This window comes from Hermetia illucens, chromosome 1, assembly GCF_905115235.1.
Source record: "Hermetia illucens chromosome 1, iHerIll2.2.curated.20191125, whole genome shotgun sequence".
NCBI classification, from domain to species: Eukaryota; Metazoa; Arthropoda; class Insecta; order Diptera; family Stratiomyidae; genus Hermetia; species Hermetia illucens.
In genome coordinates, this window is record NC_051849.1 from 45,236,612 (window position 1) to 45,258,070 (window position 21,459).

At 37.3% G+C, this 21,459-nt stretch overlaps 1 protein-coding gene across 4 annotated transcripts in view; it reads right to left on the bottom strand.

Annotated features, from left to right (window-relative positions):
• LOC119661641 (transcription factor SPT20 homolog) overlaps positions 1–21,247 on the bottom strand; it is a 63,989-nt gene extending 42,742 nt beyond the window's left edge. For 3 of the 4 annotated variants that reach the window (XM_038071072.1, XM_038071071.1, XM_038071069.1), the window contains exons 1-2: positions 21,056–21,247; positions 20,860–20,917 (exon numbers count right to left, since the gene is read on the bottom strand). In XM_038071072.1, the coding sequence (XP_037927000.1) occupies positions 20,860–20,868 (9 nt within the window). In that variant the 5' untranslated portion in view covers positions 20,869–20,917; positions 21,056–21,247. The other variant, XM_038071070.1, reaches the window with a different exon arrangement.
• Positions 21,248–21,459: the final 212 nt, after the last annotated feature.

Consider the following 21,459-nt stretch of genomic DNA (forward strand, 5'->3'; position numbering starts at 1 on the left):
GTGGCTGCAGGTGTCTCAAATTTCCCGATAAGGTTAGCAACTTCTAAGTTTCGTAATCACTTGGTTGCTTAAGGGTACAGCTATTCGAAAGAACTCAAGAAAGTATTCGAATTGATCGTGAAGCTGCATCACAATTCATGTAGCTCCACTGAAGTGTGTCATCGGAACGCGCTTGCACGTCTCTGTGCTAGCCAGACTCATGTATGTTGGGTCGTCTATTTTACACTTCAATTTCTCTTTTGAAATAGATGAGAAGCTGCAAATGAGAAAAATACTGGTGCAATCGCGGGGCTGGAGCCAGAACGTTCCTGACGCGAATATGCCAAAGACTCAAAGTCAACCCATTCTTAAACCGTGAGGTAAAGGAAACATAATTTAAGGATCCGATTTGTCGTCGATCTTACTGTGAAGGCGTGCCTCCTTAAAATCTGGGGCAGGAAAGGCGTCGTTAAGGATGAAATTCGTTGTCGACCTCAGGTTTTGAGTTTTCCAGCTCCGCCAACGACACTTGAACTTGATTTTTTTTAAATTTTCGGCACACTGTGAGCCTAATGTTTGCAGAATGTCACCTGATATTTGTATTAGGTTCCGGTGAAGCTCCATTTATCGGGTTGCAGCGTTTTTTTGATAATGTCATTTGAGGGAATAAAGTATTCAAATAGGACACCCCTTCACCTCCCCTTCCACCCGCCTCTGCAAATTTTCGAACCTGGCTACCCCAGACGTGAAAACGGGACACTTTCTTGTTTTTGGAATATCTCTGCACCCTCAGCTAATTTTGACAAATTTGGATGGTCCTTTGAACATCGCACAAAGAATTAAGTCATTGAAGTGTATTCCAAAACTTCCTCGGAAGATTTTTAAAATGGAGTGACATTCAAATAGAGAAGACAAAAAATGCAAAGGGGCTAGGGAAAATTCTACATGCAGTTATTATCATCCAGTTGTAGACGAGTCAAGCTCATGCAGGTTTGAGACTGATGTTTGTGTAATTGTCGGGATATTAACTTTTAAAGAATACTAGCTGACCCGGCAGACTTCGAACTGCCTCAATCGATTTGTCAGCTCGAACGATAACATTATGGCTATCAGATGGCATCCGATCCAATGCTATTTTGAACATATTTACTAAATTGTTATTCTGATGCACAAACATTTGTAATTCATGGACAATGGTTCTCTTCACTGTTGGATTGTGAGCACAACGATTATCAACTTCCGCATCTGAATTGCCCATAAAATAAATTTGTAAAAATTGATAATCTGCATCAGGTACTGGTAACAGTGTCCCCAATAAGTGATGAATTGTAAATTGTAAATTGTGTCCATTTCCCCAATTGTTATAGAATTGCCGGCACTATAATCAATTGCCGGATCATAGTGGAATGCAGCTCGTTCAAGAATCACAGGAGCATTCCGTCTGCGGATTCGATCAATTTCATTATGTCGTGATTGCTGCTGTTGTGTTTGATGTGCACGAACTCGTTGTATTCTAAGCCTATCTACTTCATTATCACTCACTAAATAACACAATTCTGACATAGCAATACGACTATTTACTTGATCTGTCTCTCTCTGGTCATCAGTGCGGTTAGCACATGAGGTAGCTCTTCGCACATTTGATTGACTGCGATGACCTAAGTCAGTTCGTCTTCTCCTCGGCATCGTAAATTGTAAATAATCAAAGTGAGAAAATTTTTCGCTCACTTAGCAGTAAAGTGTCACAATCGCAAAATATAAAAAAAAAAGAGCACATTTACTGGAATGTTACTATCACAAAGGATCACCAAAGTAAAGAAAGTTCTCACGCACTCATAGATATCGTAACACAATATCGTAATACTTCTTTCCGTGTTCTAAAGTGCAAGAGGATGAATTGACATATTAGTTGGTTGTCAAATATTATCGTTGCATTCAGAAATTTAATTTGTAACAAAACTTAATATCTAGTCTAGGTTTAGGTAGTCTAGTTTGGTCTTGAAATATTTATGGAAATTCAGAGAAGGTTTAAACGGTGAGAAACAAAAATACTAAAAACAGAAATTCTATTTTCCAATACAACATGTTCTGAGCTGTGAAACATTTGATGTCTTTTGTCTTTTTAGAAATAAAAGATTGTCACTTGGTTGTAATATGAGTTCCGATGAACATAGTGAGTGATTGAACTTTATTGAATATCAATACAGTTCAAATTTACTCTAAATTTTATTTAGAAAAAACGTTTATATGGGAAGAAGAAAAGTGCTGTTTTTTGGGTTTTACCGGCAATTATTCGAATTTTTCTCACCTTTTAAACCCTCTCTAGACCTCCACGGACATTTCAAAACCAAGATAAGATAAATCCGTTCAGCCGTTCTCGAGTTTTAGTGAGACTAACGAATAGCAATTGATTTTTATATATAAGATTAAAGGAAATAAAGAAGCCTATCGTGCTTGAAAAAGATTGAATAATTTTTGGAATAACCAGTCTCTAAATACATTTTCTAGTTCAAAGAGGAAGATATTTAAGAAAATATTCCGTTTCTGCTTGAAATCAGAAAAAGTTTCCTATTATCTGCCCTGTGAGTGTTCCCTGATTGTCGTAAAAGGCGTCTAAAAGGAATACAAATTTGAAGGCTAGCAAACCGCAAACTTCGAAAATAACCTGCCTGCTGAAATGTCAACAACGCTTTAAATACGACCTGGCCTCACGCCCACAGCATTGTCTATCGGAAACGGTTTATGATTGGTTTCCGCAATGAGCACTTCCTCTTCGACAAAAGTAACGAGGGTTTCCAGAACATACGTTTTCTTCCACTTCGATGAAAATTCCAGTGATATAAATTAAACATTCTGGACCAAAGCGAAGTGTGATAATGGAACTCTGGAGAGCACTACTCGTCTCCTTGCGTCATCGTCCTTTGACTTAAGAGCCAGTTTTTGGCCAGGATTTCACACCTGGGAAAGGAGCATCATTATTGTCCAATGCTATGTAGCAATGGAGATTTGCGATATAGTGAGGGAGAATGCTTTGGTGACACACTGCTGGAGCACAAAGCCTGTCAGAAAGTCAGTTGGAATTCATCTAATCGGCAAAGATTGTCTAATCATATCGACCATATCGCGAGCAACAGTAGATTTCAGATTTGTGTTCTGAATATGGGCAACCGGCTGCCGTCCAATAGGGGGAAAACTTTCCTATCATGCAAATGAAACTGACAACAAAACAATCTGCCGAAGAAAAAAGTACCTTTGTTTTTGATGCGGATGAAGTTGTCGGCAGTTGGAGAGGTGGAAGGGGCAATCCCCAGTGATTCTGAATTGTTTAATATCCAATGAAGTCGGATGATTTTGCAAGACTTCGTAATATGTGGATGGGGGCTATTCTTTCAAACGAAAGCCATCAAAGAACGCAAAGGAAATAAAGCCTTGAAAATCTCCCTGCTGAACTTTTCCATGCAGCTCCTTTAGTCTCTGCAAGTGGTACAATTTCAGAGGAATTTGTAGTCCAAAGTGGAGTCCTACAAGGTTGGGTCCTGCCGCCAATAATATTCCATCTTGGTACCGGTGACGTTCTTCATTATTCGTTGCCCAGACGACATGGAGGGCCTTAATGGACCACGACATCTTACCTCGAAAACATCTGGACTAAGCTGATGGCATTTGTTTGCTCTCTCATCGGGTCGTGGACTTTGGCTCTGAATTTGTGAAGAGAGACAAGCAATCAAATCAAGGTTCTCAGTTTGCCAAGTCATATTAGCATTAATGGGTAAGATATGGTGGCTGGCTATCTTGGCAACGTCGGTTTTGCTAATAGTGATACCAAGCTTGATGTCAACCGACGCATTAACAGTGCTAGATGCGTCTGTTATATCTAAAATCTGCGAACCTAACGCGGATACCTTAACACAAACAGCAAGTTGAGATTGTTCCGCTTTCTCTCTGTGCGGTTATATGGGAGCAGCATATGGAAAGTGAACACCATTCTTATTCAAAGACATTAAGCCTTCTTCAATACCTGATTCCATAGTGACATTTCGGTGTTACTGGTGGATGTGATGATTAGAGGACACAAGCGGCAGTGAATAGGATCCAGCCAAAGTGGCGGACCAGTGGATTGCCCTACAACTATGCGAGGCAGAATAGTAGAGGGAAATTGCAGGCTTCGTGGAGAGAATTGGAGAGAGTTGGATTTCAACCGACTTTTTGGATAAATTTCTATATTGTAGTTATATATAATACTATCATGAACTTCATTTGGGCAGATATTGAAATGGGAGATATTTCGAAGCCTAGACAGGTATTGATTCAATTTTAGTAAGTCTTTGATTTAGTAGTATATTTGCGATTGTATTTTATTCTTACCTAAAGAATTGCATCCACATATTTATGCAAATGACATTGACTTACTGCAAAAGATTGTTTTCTCACAACTTCAATTTCAGCCAATTATTTTTCGAAATCAAGTTAAATTGGTAGCTGCTGACTGCATAGTTATTAGAGAGCTATCGGCTTCTTTATATCATTTGTGCTTGCTACATTGATCGTAATTTTCAGTCTTTATTGAAAGCTTATGTGTATGTATGTACATTGCATAAAAAGTTTTCAAGCATAGAAACAATTGGCTAACCCTTATTCATACTTCCGAACGCAGTTTATGTAAACTTTTTGCTTTATTTTTGACCACTGTGACTGATCTTTGCTTTGAGAAGGGTAGCTGCTCGTGTGAATCCAACCTAAATCGACCTTGCTTCAACAGTGATGGGATCACTTCATATGTTAAAAAGTCGTAAATTGTTCAGTTTAAATTCAATGCACAGCATATCAAAAATCAAGTGAAGATGTGAAATAATACTATATTAGCATAGACGCTACTTGAATTGCAGATGAGTACTATGATATTTCTTTATATAGACCATTTATTATATTTATCACAGCAAACAGAGTTTACTCTTCTTTATTGTAGAGTTTATATTTATCAGCCATAAAGGAAGAGAGTATAGTCCGTAACAAAATGGGAATGTCAGAGGGAATTTGAAAATTGAAAATTTGGTTTATATTACTAAATGTTGAGATTAAGTAATGCAATTCAAGTTTCAGCACATACTATGGATTTAAAGTTCCTATAAATTTTGAGAAATGATCTCATACGAGTAAATATGTAGAATACTTTTTTTTGTGTCTGAGTTGTTGAGAAGTAGAAAATTTCAGAGATTCGATCAAAATTGGTATAACATCAATATATCTGAGCAATCTTGAAATCTCAGATATGAATATGCATGAAGAATTTTATTTTTCCAGTTACACTTGAGGTTGTACTTTGTTTCATACTCTTGGCATTATAAATAAAATCTAAAGACAATTTGGGAAGAGATTTCTTAATTAGGCTGATCTCATTCGCACCTAATTTCGCGTATAAATTAGTTTCCAGACTTTATAATTGACATTGATATTGGATACGCCTTTGTAAGTAGAATATGAACGATTTCAATTTTTGGAGCAGGTCAAGATAAAAGACGTCTAGTGTCTTGAAGAAAAAGAAAATGTATTGGATTTCCTCGTGTACATAAGACAACTTAAGTTCTCAAGTATAGTAGCCTTTGTTTCTGTTAATCAGTATGCTGTTGGTGCTTTATCAGATTTGAATGGCGCGCTGCGGTAGGTCTTCTTTGACTCTGATTGCTACTCGTAACCACGACACGAATTCTCTTTAGTGCTTACACTTCAGCTGAACTAAAGTCTGGGCATTCCTTTTGAATCTGGTTCAACCCATTCTAGGACGTTTTGTGCAGAAAACACGCATGTAAGGATAGAAATAAAGAGTCAGACTTTTTTGCTTTTTCTTCACTTGCTAACAGAGCAAACTTTCCTTCAAAAATTCTTTCATCTCTTGACAACAAACATTCTGACGGTGCAGTTAATACTTTTATAATTGTTGATCCCATTTAAGATCGGACACGTCTCTCAACGATGCAAGAAGATTGTACTTCTTGCATTTCTGTAGTTTCACAGTCTGATATTTATGCATCTTGGCTATTGAGCTAATGTCAAAGGAAGATAAAATTCATAAATTTCTGAGAATAGATAATACGAAAAATCTGAGCTAATTTGTTAGGAAAAACAATCTAACATAAAACACCTACTGCAACTGATTGTGCGCCTCAGGCGCGATATTCGGATAGGTGTAGACAAATTGATAGATAGCGGATTGCTTTTTGTAGATCAAAAACATTATGTTATATAATGATATCTGCAAGATATAAATTTTTGTGAAAATGAGTGTAGCCTGGTTATTACTTGAATGCTAGCATTCGCTTCGGGTAAGTTTCGGATGTATTGTGCCTGCTCTAATATTTTAACTTTTTACAAAAAAGTTCAGTTAAAACTGCTCCGAAGTCTGTTGACCTGTCTGAATCTATGTGACGGCTTTCCTGGTTACATAGACATAATCACGTTGATGCCCGTGTTCGGCTAATCTTGGACCGCCCAAGTTTGATTTTTTAAAGTCTGTTATGATATTTGTTTCAAATTTCAAACTAATGGTGTTCCCTACAAATTATTTTAATTCAGTTATTCATAAAATATCTCTGGAGGACATTACTCACTGGGCTGGCAGTTTGAGAGAATGAATAGAGTTAGGAATGTGAAAAGTTTAGAAGGAATGTTCTTTGAGAAGCATAAAGGGACGTGCAAGCTATAGAAGGTAATAAAATGACGAACAATCACTCTAATGTTCGCCGCAAATTGCACATATCGAAGGCATTCGGGCGAATTAATCTTGACAAAGGGGAATGATTTGCCGCATCCGTAGGTGCATGCGCATGCTGTTGCAACATGAACTCAACAGAGTTCAAGGCGAACGTAGCGGCATGGGGAGCGGTTCTCGGGGAGAATAGGCGGACTGGCGGGTGACAAGAGGAGAAGTTTGGATGAAGAAGAGGAGACAGCTGGAAGACAGGGGGTGAGATTGGAAAAATTTTCATGCGGGGGCATCAGGGGAGGAAAAGTTTTGATTTTTCGCGGGGGTGACAACCGTGAAGACGGTAGGTGATGTTCGGGAGATTTTTCGCGGGAGCATCTGGCGGTAAGGAGCAGCCCCTATCCGGGCTCTGGAAGCGGATCTTTTTCCGATATCAACAGAGGCAGGAGGGTAAAAAGGATACGTTGGAGCAGAGGAAGTTCCGGATGGTTTTAAGGGCGCTGAGGGAGTTGTTATCCCAGCGGGAATGCCACGTAAACCGAAGGACTCGAAGTGATTGGTTCAACACCAATGCTGGTATCGTTCGCGATTTGACTTCTGCCATTGCGGACAATTGTCCAAAGACTGCATTCGTGATTATTACAAATCTTGTGAACTCGTGGGTACCATTTGTCGCCGAAAGTTTAAAAATTTTGGATATTGTCATTGAAAATTGAAAATTCATTTCGGATCTATGCAAAGTTGATGTGAATACTGGGGTTACAATTGTTCCGGTGATATCACAATGCAAACTAAAAGTGTCGTTTTTGAGCCCGATCTTGAGAAAATCCCAGTGCGCAGCATAGAAGCAACCGCAAACTCTAAAAGGGGTTTTTTTTATTAAAAAAGGAGAATAAAGTAGTAAATTGTAAATTTTTGAAATTCACATTGTAATGTTTGAAATATTTTCTTTTAGCCGCTAACAGAATCAGCATCATCTACACACCACGCCGAGCTCGGAGTGATCCCATGTGTAAGTTTTAATTTTTCTTTTTTTTGAAGTTCATTTACTTTTTTCTATTTTTTCATTTTATGTTCTTTGATTTTATTTAGTTTTTTTTCTTTTCATTTGTATATATTATTATTTTCAATTTTTCTTTTATTTTTATATATTTGTTTTTTTTCTGTTGGAGTGAGGAATATATAATGACCTTTGAATAATTTTATTGATTTGGAGACTTTCTCCCTCTCTCTTCCTCCTTGAACCCGCAAAACCTTTATAGGGACATCCTTTGAAATACTAGCCTGAGGATGTCAGAGAAGGGAAATCACGATCTGCAGAGGAAACCATAATCCGGATTGCGATCCGTCGTGGATCTTCCCTCTCGACTCGGGTTCGGAGACCTACAGCTCCACGCGCCCGGTCGAGTCGTTTTTTTTTATTTCTCAGTTTTAGCTCGCGTTCTGGTTTTTATTCGTTAGGCCGTCGCGAATTCCTTCGTTTATTGTCTATTTTGAAACAACACCTTTAAAAATTATTTTTTTTAACAGAACTGTTTACTTTTAAACTCCCCGAAAGCTTAAACCTATTTAACTATTGTTCAATTACATAAATTTACAAATATGAAAATTTTCGTTAACGTTTTTTAGAGAATTAGTTCAAATCATAACATACATACATACATAAATCAATAACGGCTTTGTAATTGCGTTATTGATTTATGTATTGCTACAGCCTGGAATTCTGTTTGTTTTTTATGTAGCTACTGCTGAGCTACTGTAACTCTGCCAGTAATAGTAAGATTTTGCCCAAACTTGGAGATACTTAGAGATGCTTTATCCTATATTCTACATTTCTTCCTGTGCCTCTAGGATAAACTTAAGGAGATTTCCTGTCAGTTTCCCAAAAACATAACAATATACAATTATTAACTTAATTTGAATAGATATCGGTATGGAGAGTATTTTGAGGAGGTCTGGACAACGTATAAAGGCTGCGGTTAGATAGTTTCTGAGAATGGGTTCATGAAAAAAATGGTTCTTTTATAGCCCACTCCTCGAAGACTCTTAATGCCTCTTGTCATTTAAGTGGTTATGTTCAGTTATCACATATCACCGCGTGTACGTTGTCTATGCTACTTTATTGGAAGTAACAAAAAACTTCGAAGAGCATTTGCCAAAAAAATATGTCACATAAAGTTACCTAACTAATAACTTCATAAGTTCACCATAAAATAAGTTCGAAAAACTACGTAATTCCGCGTGTTACCTAAGATATTTACATCTGTCTGTCGTACTAAATACTTGCTTCGATAAAAGTAGGAAAGACAGCAGGTGGTGTATTAATATCAAAATGTTCCAAATGTGGGCGAAAGATTAATTTTTATGTATTAAAAACACATTAATATGAAAATTGGAAATGTCGAAACAATCATAATTTCATAACATCATTTCACGCGGGTTTGCTTCGATTATGTTTTTTCTTCAAATTTTGATAACATCTCTTATCCAAGTTTTGTAGGTTAAATCATGAACCAGGGAGAGGTACGAGGGCAGGGCTGAGCAACTAATATAAATTCATAATTATCCGAATTAACACAATTGTTATTTCATTGGCTCCATGATAATACCAGAAGCTGGACAATAACAAACGATTCCGTGATAACTGCTATTCAAGTTTATGTGTCTACGGGGTTGCCTACAAGTGCGGAAGTCAACACTTCAAATATAGTAATTAAGATTATTCAAACAATTGGGCAGTTAAATGATCCGTAATATTAGTTATTTAAAATTATATTTGGTAACCTTAAGCTTCATTAGGTAGTATGCAAATGGTTGATAGAAAATGCTGTTAAAAACTAGGGCGGCTGCAATATTTATCATTTAAATGAGTCTCGACTAGTTTAAAAAAGTCTGTCAATGCCTTGTTTCAGATATTCTGCATATATTTATAAAATTAGTTATCGAATATCCAATCTCAACGAAGTCGAGCAATGAACTTCCTATTAGCGATCGTGCCGTTTGAAAATTTGAAAAGTGAAGAAAAAAAAAACTTGATAAAAATGTTTTCATTGAAAAAAGGTAGATATGCAACACCTAATTCCAAATGTAAATATGCGAATGCGGTTTCGAAGGGAGTTTTACGTGTATACAATCGCTGGATGGATAATAACATAAACCAAATCGGCTGGAAGAGATTTCCACTTAATTGTTAACACTTTTCTTTCCTTGATAGATGGCATAAAAAAACAATTATTGCGCCGCAGGTAAATGTACTTCAAGAGTAATTATTTTCATTTTTCAATTGTGGGAGAATCATTATCACGACAACAAAAGTACAAAAAATGATAGAAATATAAAGTTTCATTTCATGAATAGAAGGGCAGCAGCATAAACTGAATAGTCGTTAAATACCTTAAATATTATGTTTTGCGGCACAAAGTGAAAGGTGGGTTCTATGGAGGTGAATAATGGTAGTGCATATTTTCATTGTAAAGCATATTTCTTATGTTGTTGTGAAGACGAAAGGATACTGTTTTTTTCTGAGACATATTGACGCAGATATAAGTTAATGGAGAGATTAATTTAGATATGAGCAAAAGATACACTTTTACTCCATTTCCTATAATTGCAATAAAAGTATAAAAATTGTATTAAGCGTGCAGCATTGCAAACGAACGCGGTAATTATAAAAAAAAAATTGTAAGGGTTTTTCATGCTTTCTATGGGTAATTCGTTATTTTTGGCAATTTAATTTATGTAAATTCCAGTTTTGATGAAGTGAAACATTAAAACCAATTTTCACTGAATTTAATCTCGGAATGAAGGTTTCGGTAATCATAGTGGTGTATGTTGTTCGGAATTCACTGCACATGTTAATGCAACCAAATCAACTTTGAAGCTATTACAATATAACGCAAGTAACTTTCATCTTAAAATGGTTTTTAAAAACTGCTTATTTCGGTTTTCTTTTTGCTATTATATCAGCGAACAAAACCGCAATGTTTCGGAAAATATTGATCGATAAAATTAAGAAAGATTTTCACTAATGTAGAAGCCAAAGGTTTTATTCAGTACGACGCAATGCGGTTAGAAGACCTTCGGACATTGCAGGTTATGCAAGTTCAAATCCGCAGACAGATAAATTGCAAGTGTGGACTCACGAGGATAGAAATGTTGCGAAAGGGATAGAATAGGCAATTGTAAAAATAACAAATTTGCTCTCGTAGTCGGTTGTTGTTCACTCTTTGTTGTGAGGAAAGAGTTATATTATAGTACAATATGTAGTCAAGATGGTGCAGGCAAAACCTTCATACGATCAGAATTGCGATTAACTTTTAACAAAAAATTAAAATTGGAATTATTTTGTAATTGGTTTGGCTAACAATTTTTTGCCCAATAGAAGCTTTGCATTAAATTTGAAAATGTCAGATAGTGGTAGATCACGTTACATTCATGCATATCAAACATTTTTATTTATTTTAAGTTTAAAATAAATTACTTAAATTGTCATTATTCGTGTTGCGATTGCACAATTAATTTAATTTAGTTTAAGCCTTTAATCCGGGTCTTTTGGAAAACTCCGGACTCGGAGCAAATCACCATATTTCCCCACTTGAAGCCCTGAATCATGGTGATGAAAATCCATATTTCCTTAGGAAGTTAGGGAGGTTACAAAATATATCCAATCTTCACGGTTTTTTTCTTGTAAGCTCGTTTAATGAATGTTCTTTCCACCTAGTCATAGATGCTTTACCTTCAAATTGTTGTCAGTCGCTTCTTCGTACTCTGGAATGCTTACTTGCCAATTTTGTTCCCTTATTATGAATATGGTACTCCAAGGCATCTACTTTCATCCTACTATTTTCTACGAAATCTCCTTATATCCATTTTATCAATGGTAGATAGACCCATGCTTACTATGCATATACACGCTTCCGCATAGTGGCTTCAATTTTCAGATGTTTGGCAAGCATGAAGCGAGCTTTCAACATTCTTTGCTCGGTATTCTCTTCCATACCATCATATTCTGTCACAGTGCTGTCGAGGTGTGTGAACTTGTCCGTTCACTCAATAAGATGATTGCCAATGGCTCTTGTGAAGCTTCTCGAGGTTGAAATTAGTGTCCATGTTTTTTTACAGTTGGTATGTAAGTCGAAAAAAGAACTAGGTTTTTTTCCTTACCCTGTAAATATTTTTATTTTTTCCCCGCATACAATCGTTTCGGAGACCACTCCTTCCTCAGTGTTAGTACCTAATCTAGCACTGAGGTACTAGCACTGCAAGCGGGGAAAAAAGAAAAATATTTACAGGGTAAGGAAAAAAACCTAGTTCTTTTTTCAACTTCTCGAGGTATTTAGTTTTTCTGCTGTTTATTTTTAATAGTTCTGTAACTTATGCTCTGTGTCATCCAGTTTGAAAGTCTGGAAGTATGTCGTTCATATTAACGTTTGATAATATACATAATTTTGCTGTTAATTCATTCAAATACTCGACCATTTCACAGTGTTAAAAACCTAGCTCGACTGACTGGCACAAAATTGTTACCAACCTGCAACTGCAGTCTGTGCATGATTGTGGATAGAATTCAAAACACCAAAGGCAACACCACGTACCCAAACATTTAATCAGCTTCACATCAATTTCAACATGGTGTTGATATTCATATTATAGAACCACCAGAATCAAGCCTTGTGTAGTACAAGTAGTAGTTCGGAATATGAGGTACCTGATTATCGGTTTGACCACCAAAACGAACTAGGTGGAAAACAATATATCCGATTTGGTAGGAAAATGTGGAGTCGAATACAAAAGGGATGATTGGTGCCTTTTTATACATTCATCAAAACAGTTCTATTGCATAATGGGAATATTTCTGCTATTGAGTATGTCGTTTTTTCCGGCTTGTTTATAGTTAGAAAACCTGAAATAGACTAAATTTTGCTAGAGTACCGAGTCCCGATTTTTTCTTCTTCTTCTTTTTCTTCAGCCTTTGTCCCGTTCACAAGCGAGGTCGGCTCGTCGTGATTGCATTCGCCATTTGGCTTTATCAAATGCCTGATCTCGATGCAATCTCGAGGCTTTTAAATCCCCATCCAGCGTATCAAGCCACTGTTGTTTCGACCGGCCTTTTGGTCGTTTACCATCGACTTCGATGTTCAGACCAATCTTTGCAAGTGAATTCTCGTTAGCGCGAATTGTGTGAACATACAATCGAAGACGTCTCTTTCGCAATTTTTCTACAATCGGTTCAAGTCCATAACGATTGCGGATATCCTCATTTCTAATGTGATCAAAACGTGTCACGCTACTAGTCTAACGCAACATCTTCGTCTCCATTACCGCAAGACACCGTTCATTGTCTTTTATAGTCGACCAACACTCAGAAGCATGGAGGGCGACATGGCAGACGACATGGCGGTAAATTTTAGATTGGAAACGTTCGTTGATACGTCGATCACAAAAAAACACAGTTGTGGAACGCCACTTCATCCAGATTGCGTTAATGCGTGGAGCCGAGTCCCGAGTTTCTATTTTCCATATACCGATATTACCTCTTCCTCAATTAAAACTCACTTGGTTTGCCAGACTAAAACTCAATGACAAAGGGGACAACTGGTCATCGAGATCAACATTGGCCAGAAATGGCCGGCAAGAAGCTTGTGAGCATAATGCTTGCCTTCTATTTATATCAAATTGGGACTTAAAACACTGTTAAGAATTGGACTTAGCTTGCAGTATGTATCCAAGAATGAAAAAAGATCGTGGTTAAATTACATATTCGAAACGTATTACAGGACAACGATTTTGAGGAATAATGGACTCCAAAAATGCTAGCATAACATTCAAATAGGTAGCCTTGGGTTTTTTTGGCGACATCCTAACCATAAAAAAATAGTTCAGCATATGTTGAACAAATTTTAAGAACTCGGATATAACCTAAATCTGAAGGTTCACTTTTTAAATTCACCCCTATATTTTTTTCTAATCATGGATATAGAAAAACAATATTAAATTATGATTGGTGATTAATTAAATTAAAAAGAAACTACGGAAGCAACTCATAAGAGGAAAACATACACCCGGATTCTCACTGAAGAAAGGATGGATTTCATCCAATAAATATTTGAATGAAATAAAAGCTCATGTTACGTGGAAAATGTGGTATTTTTTGTGTATATAAGTTTTTTCCCATTTTATTTTGTGATAAAGTAAAACATTTAAAAACAAATATTACCATTGTTAATCTAATACATAGTTTTACAACATAACGCAGGAATCGAAGTCTCTTTTCTTTTTATTGTGATACCGTGTACGTTTCTATTGTGATATGGTGTACGTTGAACCTCACTTGATAGTTTATATATGGTTGATATTCACCTCTTTGTTGGAGATAGCGGGCCAACCACGCCTACGCGTCATCGATCACTTCCTTCCAGGACTCCATGATCACCCTACATTGCTTCCTACTGTTCTACTTCAAGTGCTCTGGGGCGACAAACTCTACGTCCTCTGGACAAGGCAGTATGAAGAACATCACCGATGATAAGAACAAAAAATATCGGTGACAAGACGCAGCCCTGGCGGATTCCGCTTTGGAGTTCAAATTCCTCTGACACTTCATCTGGATATAGCACGTGACATTCTGGGTATGCTCCCCTTGCCGAATGCTTTCTTGAAATCGATGAAGAGCACATGAAGCGGAGATGTAACGTGTTGATGTGGTCAATACAGATGAATTTCGAGCGGAAACCAGCCTACTGTTTATCTTTGATACTTTCGAAATGATCCTTGATGCGTTCTAAGATTTAGGTGTCTTTCTTGGAATCTTAACGATCATCCCCTCCCCCCACTCCTTGGGAAAGGTTTCGGAATGGTAGGATTCAAGGGATAAGTGGAAGTAACAGATCTGAATAAACTGCAGAAGCATTGATGAATAGTTCTGCGGGGAAACGGTCAACCAGATTCCGAAAAGTTACCCTGTTTGGTTTTAGGCCTGTCAACTTTTGTGAATAATCAACTTTTTAGGATCGTTGAAGTAATTATATGTGCAAATATTCGTTAAATAGTAAATAAGTGCGAATTTACATAATAAATATGAGGGATCTAATTGCAAAAGTCTCAGGTTCCAAAACCATCTTTTTTCAGGAAACGCGGAAAATTGGTTAACAACACATGTGACTGTCGATTATAAAGTTGAGTTTGAAGGCCAATTTCACTCTGAAGGAGAGCTGTATGGAACAAAGTTTTCGATCCATTCAATGCGGCTTGAAATAGACTATCCAGTATTATTCTCAACTTATTTTTGATAATTTAGAAACATATGACTTTAGAACCAGAGATAGAAAGAGGCGATTTCCGCGGAATCCGTGTGCTGGGGGACCCATGTCCTAGGGGACCCACACAATTTTCTCCTGAGGTCCGTATAATTTTCACCCCGACGGGATTTTCTCTCTAACGCCCTGCATTCGGGAGTGAACAAACGATGGGACTGTTGATTCTCGTTGCGAACGCTTCAATTTTAAAATCAATCTCATTTTCAGTATGGTAGGTTTGTAAAAAACTCTTTTCGGCGTTTGCTTTCAAAATATTTTCCAGATCTTCGAGTTCTACTTTGTGATAATTTTTCCTCGAAATTTTGTCACAGATACTTGACGCTACTTTGTATATTTGTTTTCGTCGTCTTATATCTTCACAAAGGTTAACACGAATAGCATCAACGTTTTACTGTTTCTTGCGAACATCTAAACAGGGCAGAAAATCAAATTGAAAAAAAAAAGAACTCTGAAAATTTAACGAAAAGGTTAACTTTTTCGAGCTTCCTGTGGTGGCCGCAGCTTAACTTTTCCGTATATTTAACTTTTGCGGGTGATTGATTGAATATTAATATTGTAGAGTTCTTGCAAAATGAGAATGGTAAGATGTTTATGAGCCAACACTATGCACAGCAATAAGCTAAATAGAAAATCCAAGTGAATCATTTTCAGAAATTGTACAGTCAATCTAATTTGGATGGATGGGTAGGTCTCAACATCCGGGCAGCGATATTTTTCGGTCAATGCGCGCCGTTGAACCCTTTATTTTTTTCCGTTTTTCAATTTATCGTCGCCGTAGAAGTTTATGAACGCGGTGCAAAGTAAAATGTGTGATCAAAGTAGTAAAATCCGATCCGCCTGCTCGAACTCACTAGCAAAAGGACAAAGAAACACAATCTATCTTGAGCAGAGAGACATTATCCATACCTAGAGGTGCCGTAATAGTAGTTTTCTGCAAACCTCTCACTCCAACCTTTAACGGATTTACTGACAGTTTGCACCCCAAGTTTTCTCATTCCCTATACCACTATATCCTAAAGTTCTAGTTGCTCCACTCCCTGCTAGAATCTATGATTTTTATCATTATTTAATTCAAAAATTATATGAAGTTTTTCAATCTACTCCCATTTTAAATTTGAAGGATCCCATAAAAAATTGTTTACAGTTTGTTTCTTTTGCATATTTTTGTTATACTGTTGCTGGCATAATGGTCAACTAGTTGTACAGTACAGACATTGCTTAGGATGGATGGTTTTAAGCTCCTCAAAGTCACTCTGCGTAGATGACAATTCATAGTAAGCGAGTGAATTCTCCCAGCAGCTAGCAAGGCAAATAATCCATTATCTGACAAGAAGAGAACCATTGAATGACACCTCGTAAAAAAACGCTCTGTGAGGCTTTTCTTTGTTTCGAGGAACAAGAAGCACGACGTGCAAGCGTCTGAATTCCTTTGATATTTGCAAGCGTGAATTATCACAAATCAAAATTTCCCATTTAAACGGAGTTTGATAAATTACTGGAGGTGGCGTGATGGTAATTAGTGTTCTTGCTAGTGTTCTCCTCGGGGCGGTCTTCCTTGAGTTAAGGTTTTGAGTGATTATATTTTTCGGTTACGATATATATCAGTCGAATTTCAAGTTCAGGAAGGTTATTTCTTCAATTATCACGCAGGTACCTCAAAATTATTACTTTTGAGGAGATCCGGTTAAGCATTTAGTGCACATGGACCATGAATGGAAGTATAGTGAACAACATGTTCCTTCACCGATATCATCAAGGAAAGCGCAAGTTAAGATACGCGTCCCATACGTGAAGATTGAATATTTTCGCTTAACTTTTGAAAAAAATATTATGGGAACTTTGTGGGTTTATGAGTAGTATTTTGCAGAAATATGCATTATATTGTGACCTTTAAAATCCCAAATGTGAAGCTATTGTTAAATCACCATTATTGATCTGATTTACACACCATCCAAATATGTAAAATGTATTCGGTGATCTATTAAAGCCAATGCCGGAAATTGAATACAAAGCGATGTTGATTTTTGAACCATTTTAAAAAAGTACTCTTAGTACATGCTAACGGGATGTATTTGCACCTTTATTATGTGGGCGGTATTTGAGATATCTTATCAATGCAATAATATTATAAATACGTTTGAAAGAAACCGGAGCCGAAAAGCTGAACGATAACGAAAATACAAAAATACAGGGATCATATCATGAATGCGATGTTCTTAGTTGGAGTTGAAAATCAAATAATAAATAATTTTCAGCAATATGGCAAAATAGTTTTGTGTATTTCTTTTATAAAGAGATTTGAGTGCACATTTGCCCCATTAGCATGTAGCATGTAAAATATGCATATATTATGTGAAAATGTCCACTTTCAAGTGATATTGATATTCGTAGTCTTGAATTTGCAGAGAAGCGACAGTTTTGACCTAGTATAACTTTGTTAGTAATAGTGCGATTTTCACCAAATTTGGCAGGAACATGCTCTATGCTGTAGCCTACATTTCGTGATCCTAGGGTGAACTTAAGGGGGGTTTTCCTGCCAATTAATAAAAATTATAGTAATGTACTATTATTAACTTTATTTGAACAGCTATCGGTATGGAGGGTATTTCGGAGCCTAGGCACTATATAGCGTTTACACAAAACCTTAAAAAGGGTAAGGAATTAATTGTTGGTTCAAAATTTTATTATCGGTTGAGAAATATTGATTGCTGGATACTGGATGGTAGTTCCAATTTAAATAACTTTTCCGATGTTACATGACCCCTAAGAGGCCCTTGGGGAGGGGATAAGGGAAAGGGGCGGGGGGTGAAAAGTATATCTTTCTCCAATTTGGGTTTCCTACCGGAAATGGAGACTACACTGTTTTCGGCGTTGATATTTAAAATATTTTTGCGTATTTATTCATTAAATATTTAATATTTTTTTTTATCATTTGATGACTTCAATGTATTTATTATTCAATTTATTTTCCCTTTACCTTATCACTTTTTTCCTTTTCCATTTTGTTTTATTTTTTTTGTTGCTTGTTTTTATTTTTCAATTTGAGACTTGATTTTTTTTTTAATTCTGTGTAGTTTGACCTTTCTTATACTTAATTCCATTATCATACATTCTGAAGTACATTAAATTCTCTGCCTGGATCATAAGGTGAGTTGAAACACATTGTCAAGAAGCGACAACGTTTGCGCCTAAGTGTGGTTGACGCGCTATGCTCCACGTAGAGGTTTATGGCAATCATATATAACCGCTGTCTGGGCAATGCAATCTTGCAATTCGATGACTACCAATTTTCAATAGGATTTATATATATAATAATAATAATAATAATCGTTGGCGCAACAATCCATATTGGATCAAGGCCTTGAAGTGTGTTAGAGCACTTCATTCAAGACCGTAACGGTACACCACAGTACACTGTGGGAGGCAATGTGGTCAGCATTGCGCTCGCCCGAGATTATTACCCTGATTTGACTCAGGTACTCATTCACAGCTGAGTCGACTGGTGTCCGACATCCAATCACGATAACAAATTCTGCCCCCAGCGAGATTTGAACCGCGACCTTCCGCTACGATAGCCCAGCGCTCTAACCACTTGAGCCATCCGGATTTATATATATATCCGAATAAATTCCGGAAGTTGGCTTTTAATACTAAGCCCGCATGATTTATAAGCACATCGTGCAAGGTAGAAGGAGTATTTCCCGCCCAATGGAAAAGGCAAAGGTTGGTTCTGCTACAGAAGCCCCAAAAACCAACTGGAGCATAATGTATGACGGAGTGCTCGGCGTGTCAAAGAAGCCGCATTGATTGGTTTTGCAGACGACCTGGCGGTGGTATTAGTTGCGAAACAGCCCCAGGACGTGGAACAATATGGAATCGAAACCATTCATGTCATCAAAGCATGGCTCCAAATAGTGAAACTGAACGTGGCGGAAGAGAAAATGGAGGCGGTTCTTATTACCAATCGCAAAAAAAACAATGCTGTGGAAATCCGAGTTGGTAATCACGAGGTCATTTCAAAATCGCTCATTATATATCTGGGGGTAATGATCGATGCCAAGTTGAGCTTGAATGGGCACCTGGATTATGCGCGCGGTAAGACAGCTTATCTATAGCAAGTATGATGCCTAATATTGGAGGGCCAAGATCTAGTTGCTCACTGTTTATCGAAGGGGTGGTAAACTCCATCCTGCTATACGCGACTCTTATCTGGGCGTGCACATTGGATACCACAATGAACCAGGGAAGGGTAAGTTCGGCACACTGGCCAATCGCGCTCAGGGTGTGCATTGCATATAGGACAGTATTCGGTAAGGCAGTGTGTGTCATCTCGGGGATGATTCCCTTGGACATTCTAGCGAATTAGGCACACTGTCTTCACCGGAGAAGGAGGCGAATCCGGCCGAAGTGACTGCGGGCTTCCGGAAAACTTCTAGGAAGGAGCTTCTGCAGGAACTGGATTGAGCCCGAAAAGCGCGACGGACGCGTAACTTAGTTGTGTTGGAGCAAACCAGAGCCCTCCTCGCGAAGTAATACTTCACGATTGTTCCGCGGGGATATGGGTGAAACAGTGGGGGAGGTTTTAGTGGGTGAGAATCGCACACATAGCTGCAACCTGGCGCAACAGGGTCTATTTAAGATTTCCACCTAAGAGATACTAAGGCATAGTGAGCGCACTCAATAACAGGTAACAGGGTAGCAAATGAGTATGCATTCTTTGGTTTTTCTTCCTTCCAGGTGAGGGGTAGAACCGTTTATTTTTTGTCGCATACTTCTTCCTTTCTTATTGTTTTCTGGTATTAATAGACATTTGGATTTTAGGATTTATTTATAATGCAACCCCCAAATACCCCAGGTTCAAGGCACACACGTTAATACACGTTATTATGGGATGAAATACCTAGAATTCAATCCGCGTTCCCCAAGTATGGTAGTTAGCAAGGGTGAGGATAAATAAAAATTCCGATAGAATGGATATTTGCATCTGAAAGCATGTTTGTTTCATATGTTTGACCAACGGTTCGCTTGGGTTATATCAAAACCTTGTTAAAAAAAATTCAAAAACTCCATTCAGTGGCTTCTTTATTGATCATCTGAGGCTGACAGGCAACGAATTAGGAACATGAAATTTACATAAGGCTCTGACATATACATGAAGAAAAGAATGGCTGCGATCCTAGCTAGTTGTGGTGCAGTTCGGGAAACCATATCCGCCAGTTAGTAGTTAGTAGGCTAGTAGTAGTAACAGGTTTTGTTTTGAATTTGCTCTTGTCTCTGCAAGCAGAAACCTTGGCGTGAACGCAAGAAATGTTTGCGACAACCAGGATTGAAGCAAGCTATTTCTACATGGCTTCATAATCTTTACAGTAAAAAATATTATCGCTGTTAGGCTGTTCATTGGATGTCGCTGTTAATACTTTATATCCTTTGGTTGAACTTTCAACGGCACAGTTGGAACCTTGTGGGTTTTTCTTCAAAAGAAAAGGAAACGCTGTTGGCAACTAAATCCAATTTTGTATAAATTTTCACTTGGAAGTTAGGATAATTGTAGATTGCCTTATTTATTTTAATTTTTATGTCGGTATATTTGAACACACTGAATGTAGTCATCTTTCTTATTCCGCAGTTTTTATAAAGTGAATAAGTTTACTTTTCCTAATTTTTTGGCGGTAAAGTTTTTAGTTCGCATGTTTCAGATGCACAAGAAAAAAGGATTTTCCATCAATATTCCAAGTTATTTTGATAACCAACCGTTTAAATTCATGAAAGGATACTTTATTAAGACGGGATATTTATTAGACAGAGTATAGTAGCTCAAAGGAAACACATAGATTTTGTACTTTAACTAGAAACTGTAACACTTACCCAATTCATATTGAATTGAATGTTATGATATCACCGCTCAGACACACACTTTGAGTCACTAAAAGCAAAATTGAAATATTAGTTTACTGGACTAATATCCAAGTTTTTAAAAAAATATTTCTAAAATTATTTGAAAATTATAACTCTTCAGTCACAAACAGTTTTATTGGAAGAAAAACTAGCACAGATAACATACAACTTTTCCGGAACCCACGAGATCACTTTCCCGTTGTAGATTTCTTCTCCCTTGAATAGATTATAATTTGCGGTTCGCGACACGAAGGTATAATGCGAAATTTTTCGCTAAGGAAAAGTCGATTCACACAATGTCGTGGTAGCGCTAACGCCAACGCCAACGTCTCGTTCGAATGATGAAGATCAACTGAAGATCTTTTCCGCGAAGAAAATGGGAAGATGCTGCGCAAAGTAAACTTGTATCTTTGAATTCAAGTTTGGAAGCTGTAGAATATCGGAGACGAATCAGGTAAAGGTAAATTCAATGGCTTTGAAATTTTCGAAAATGAAAATAAAACCTTCCTCATGGCTTGGGCTTGCTTGGATCGTGCATATTTCTTGTGTGATAATGTCGCTTTATGGGGT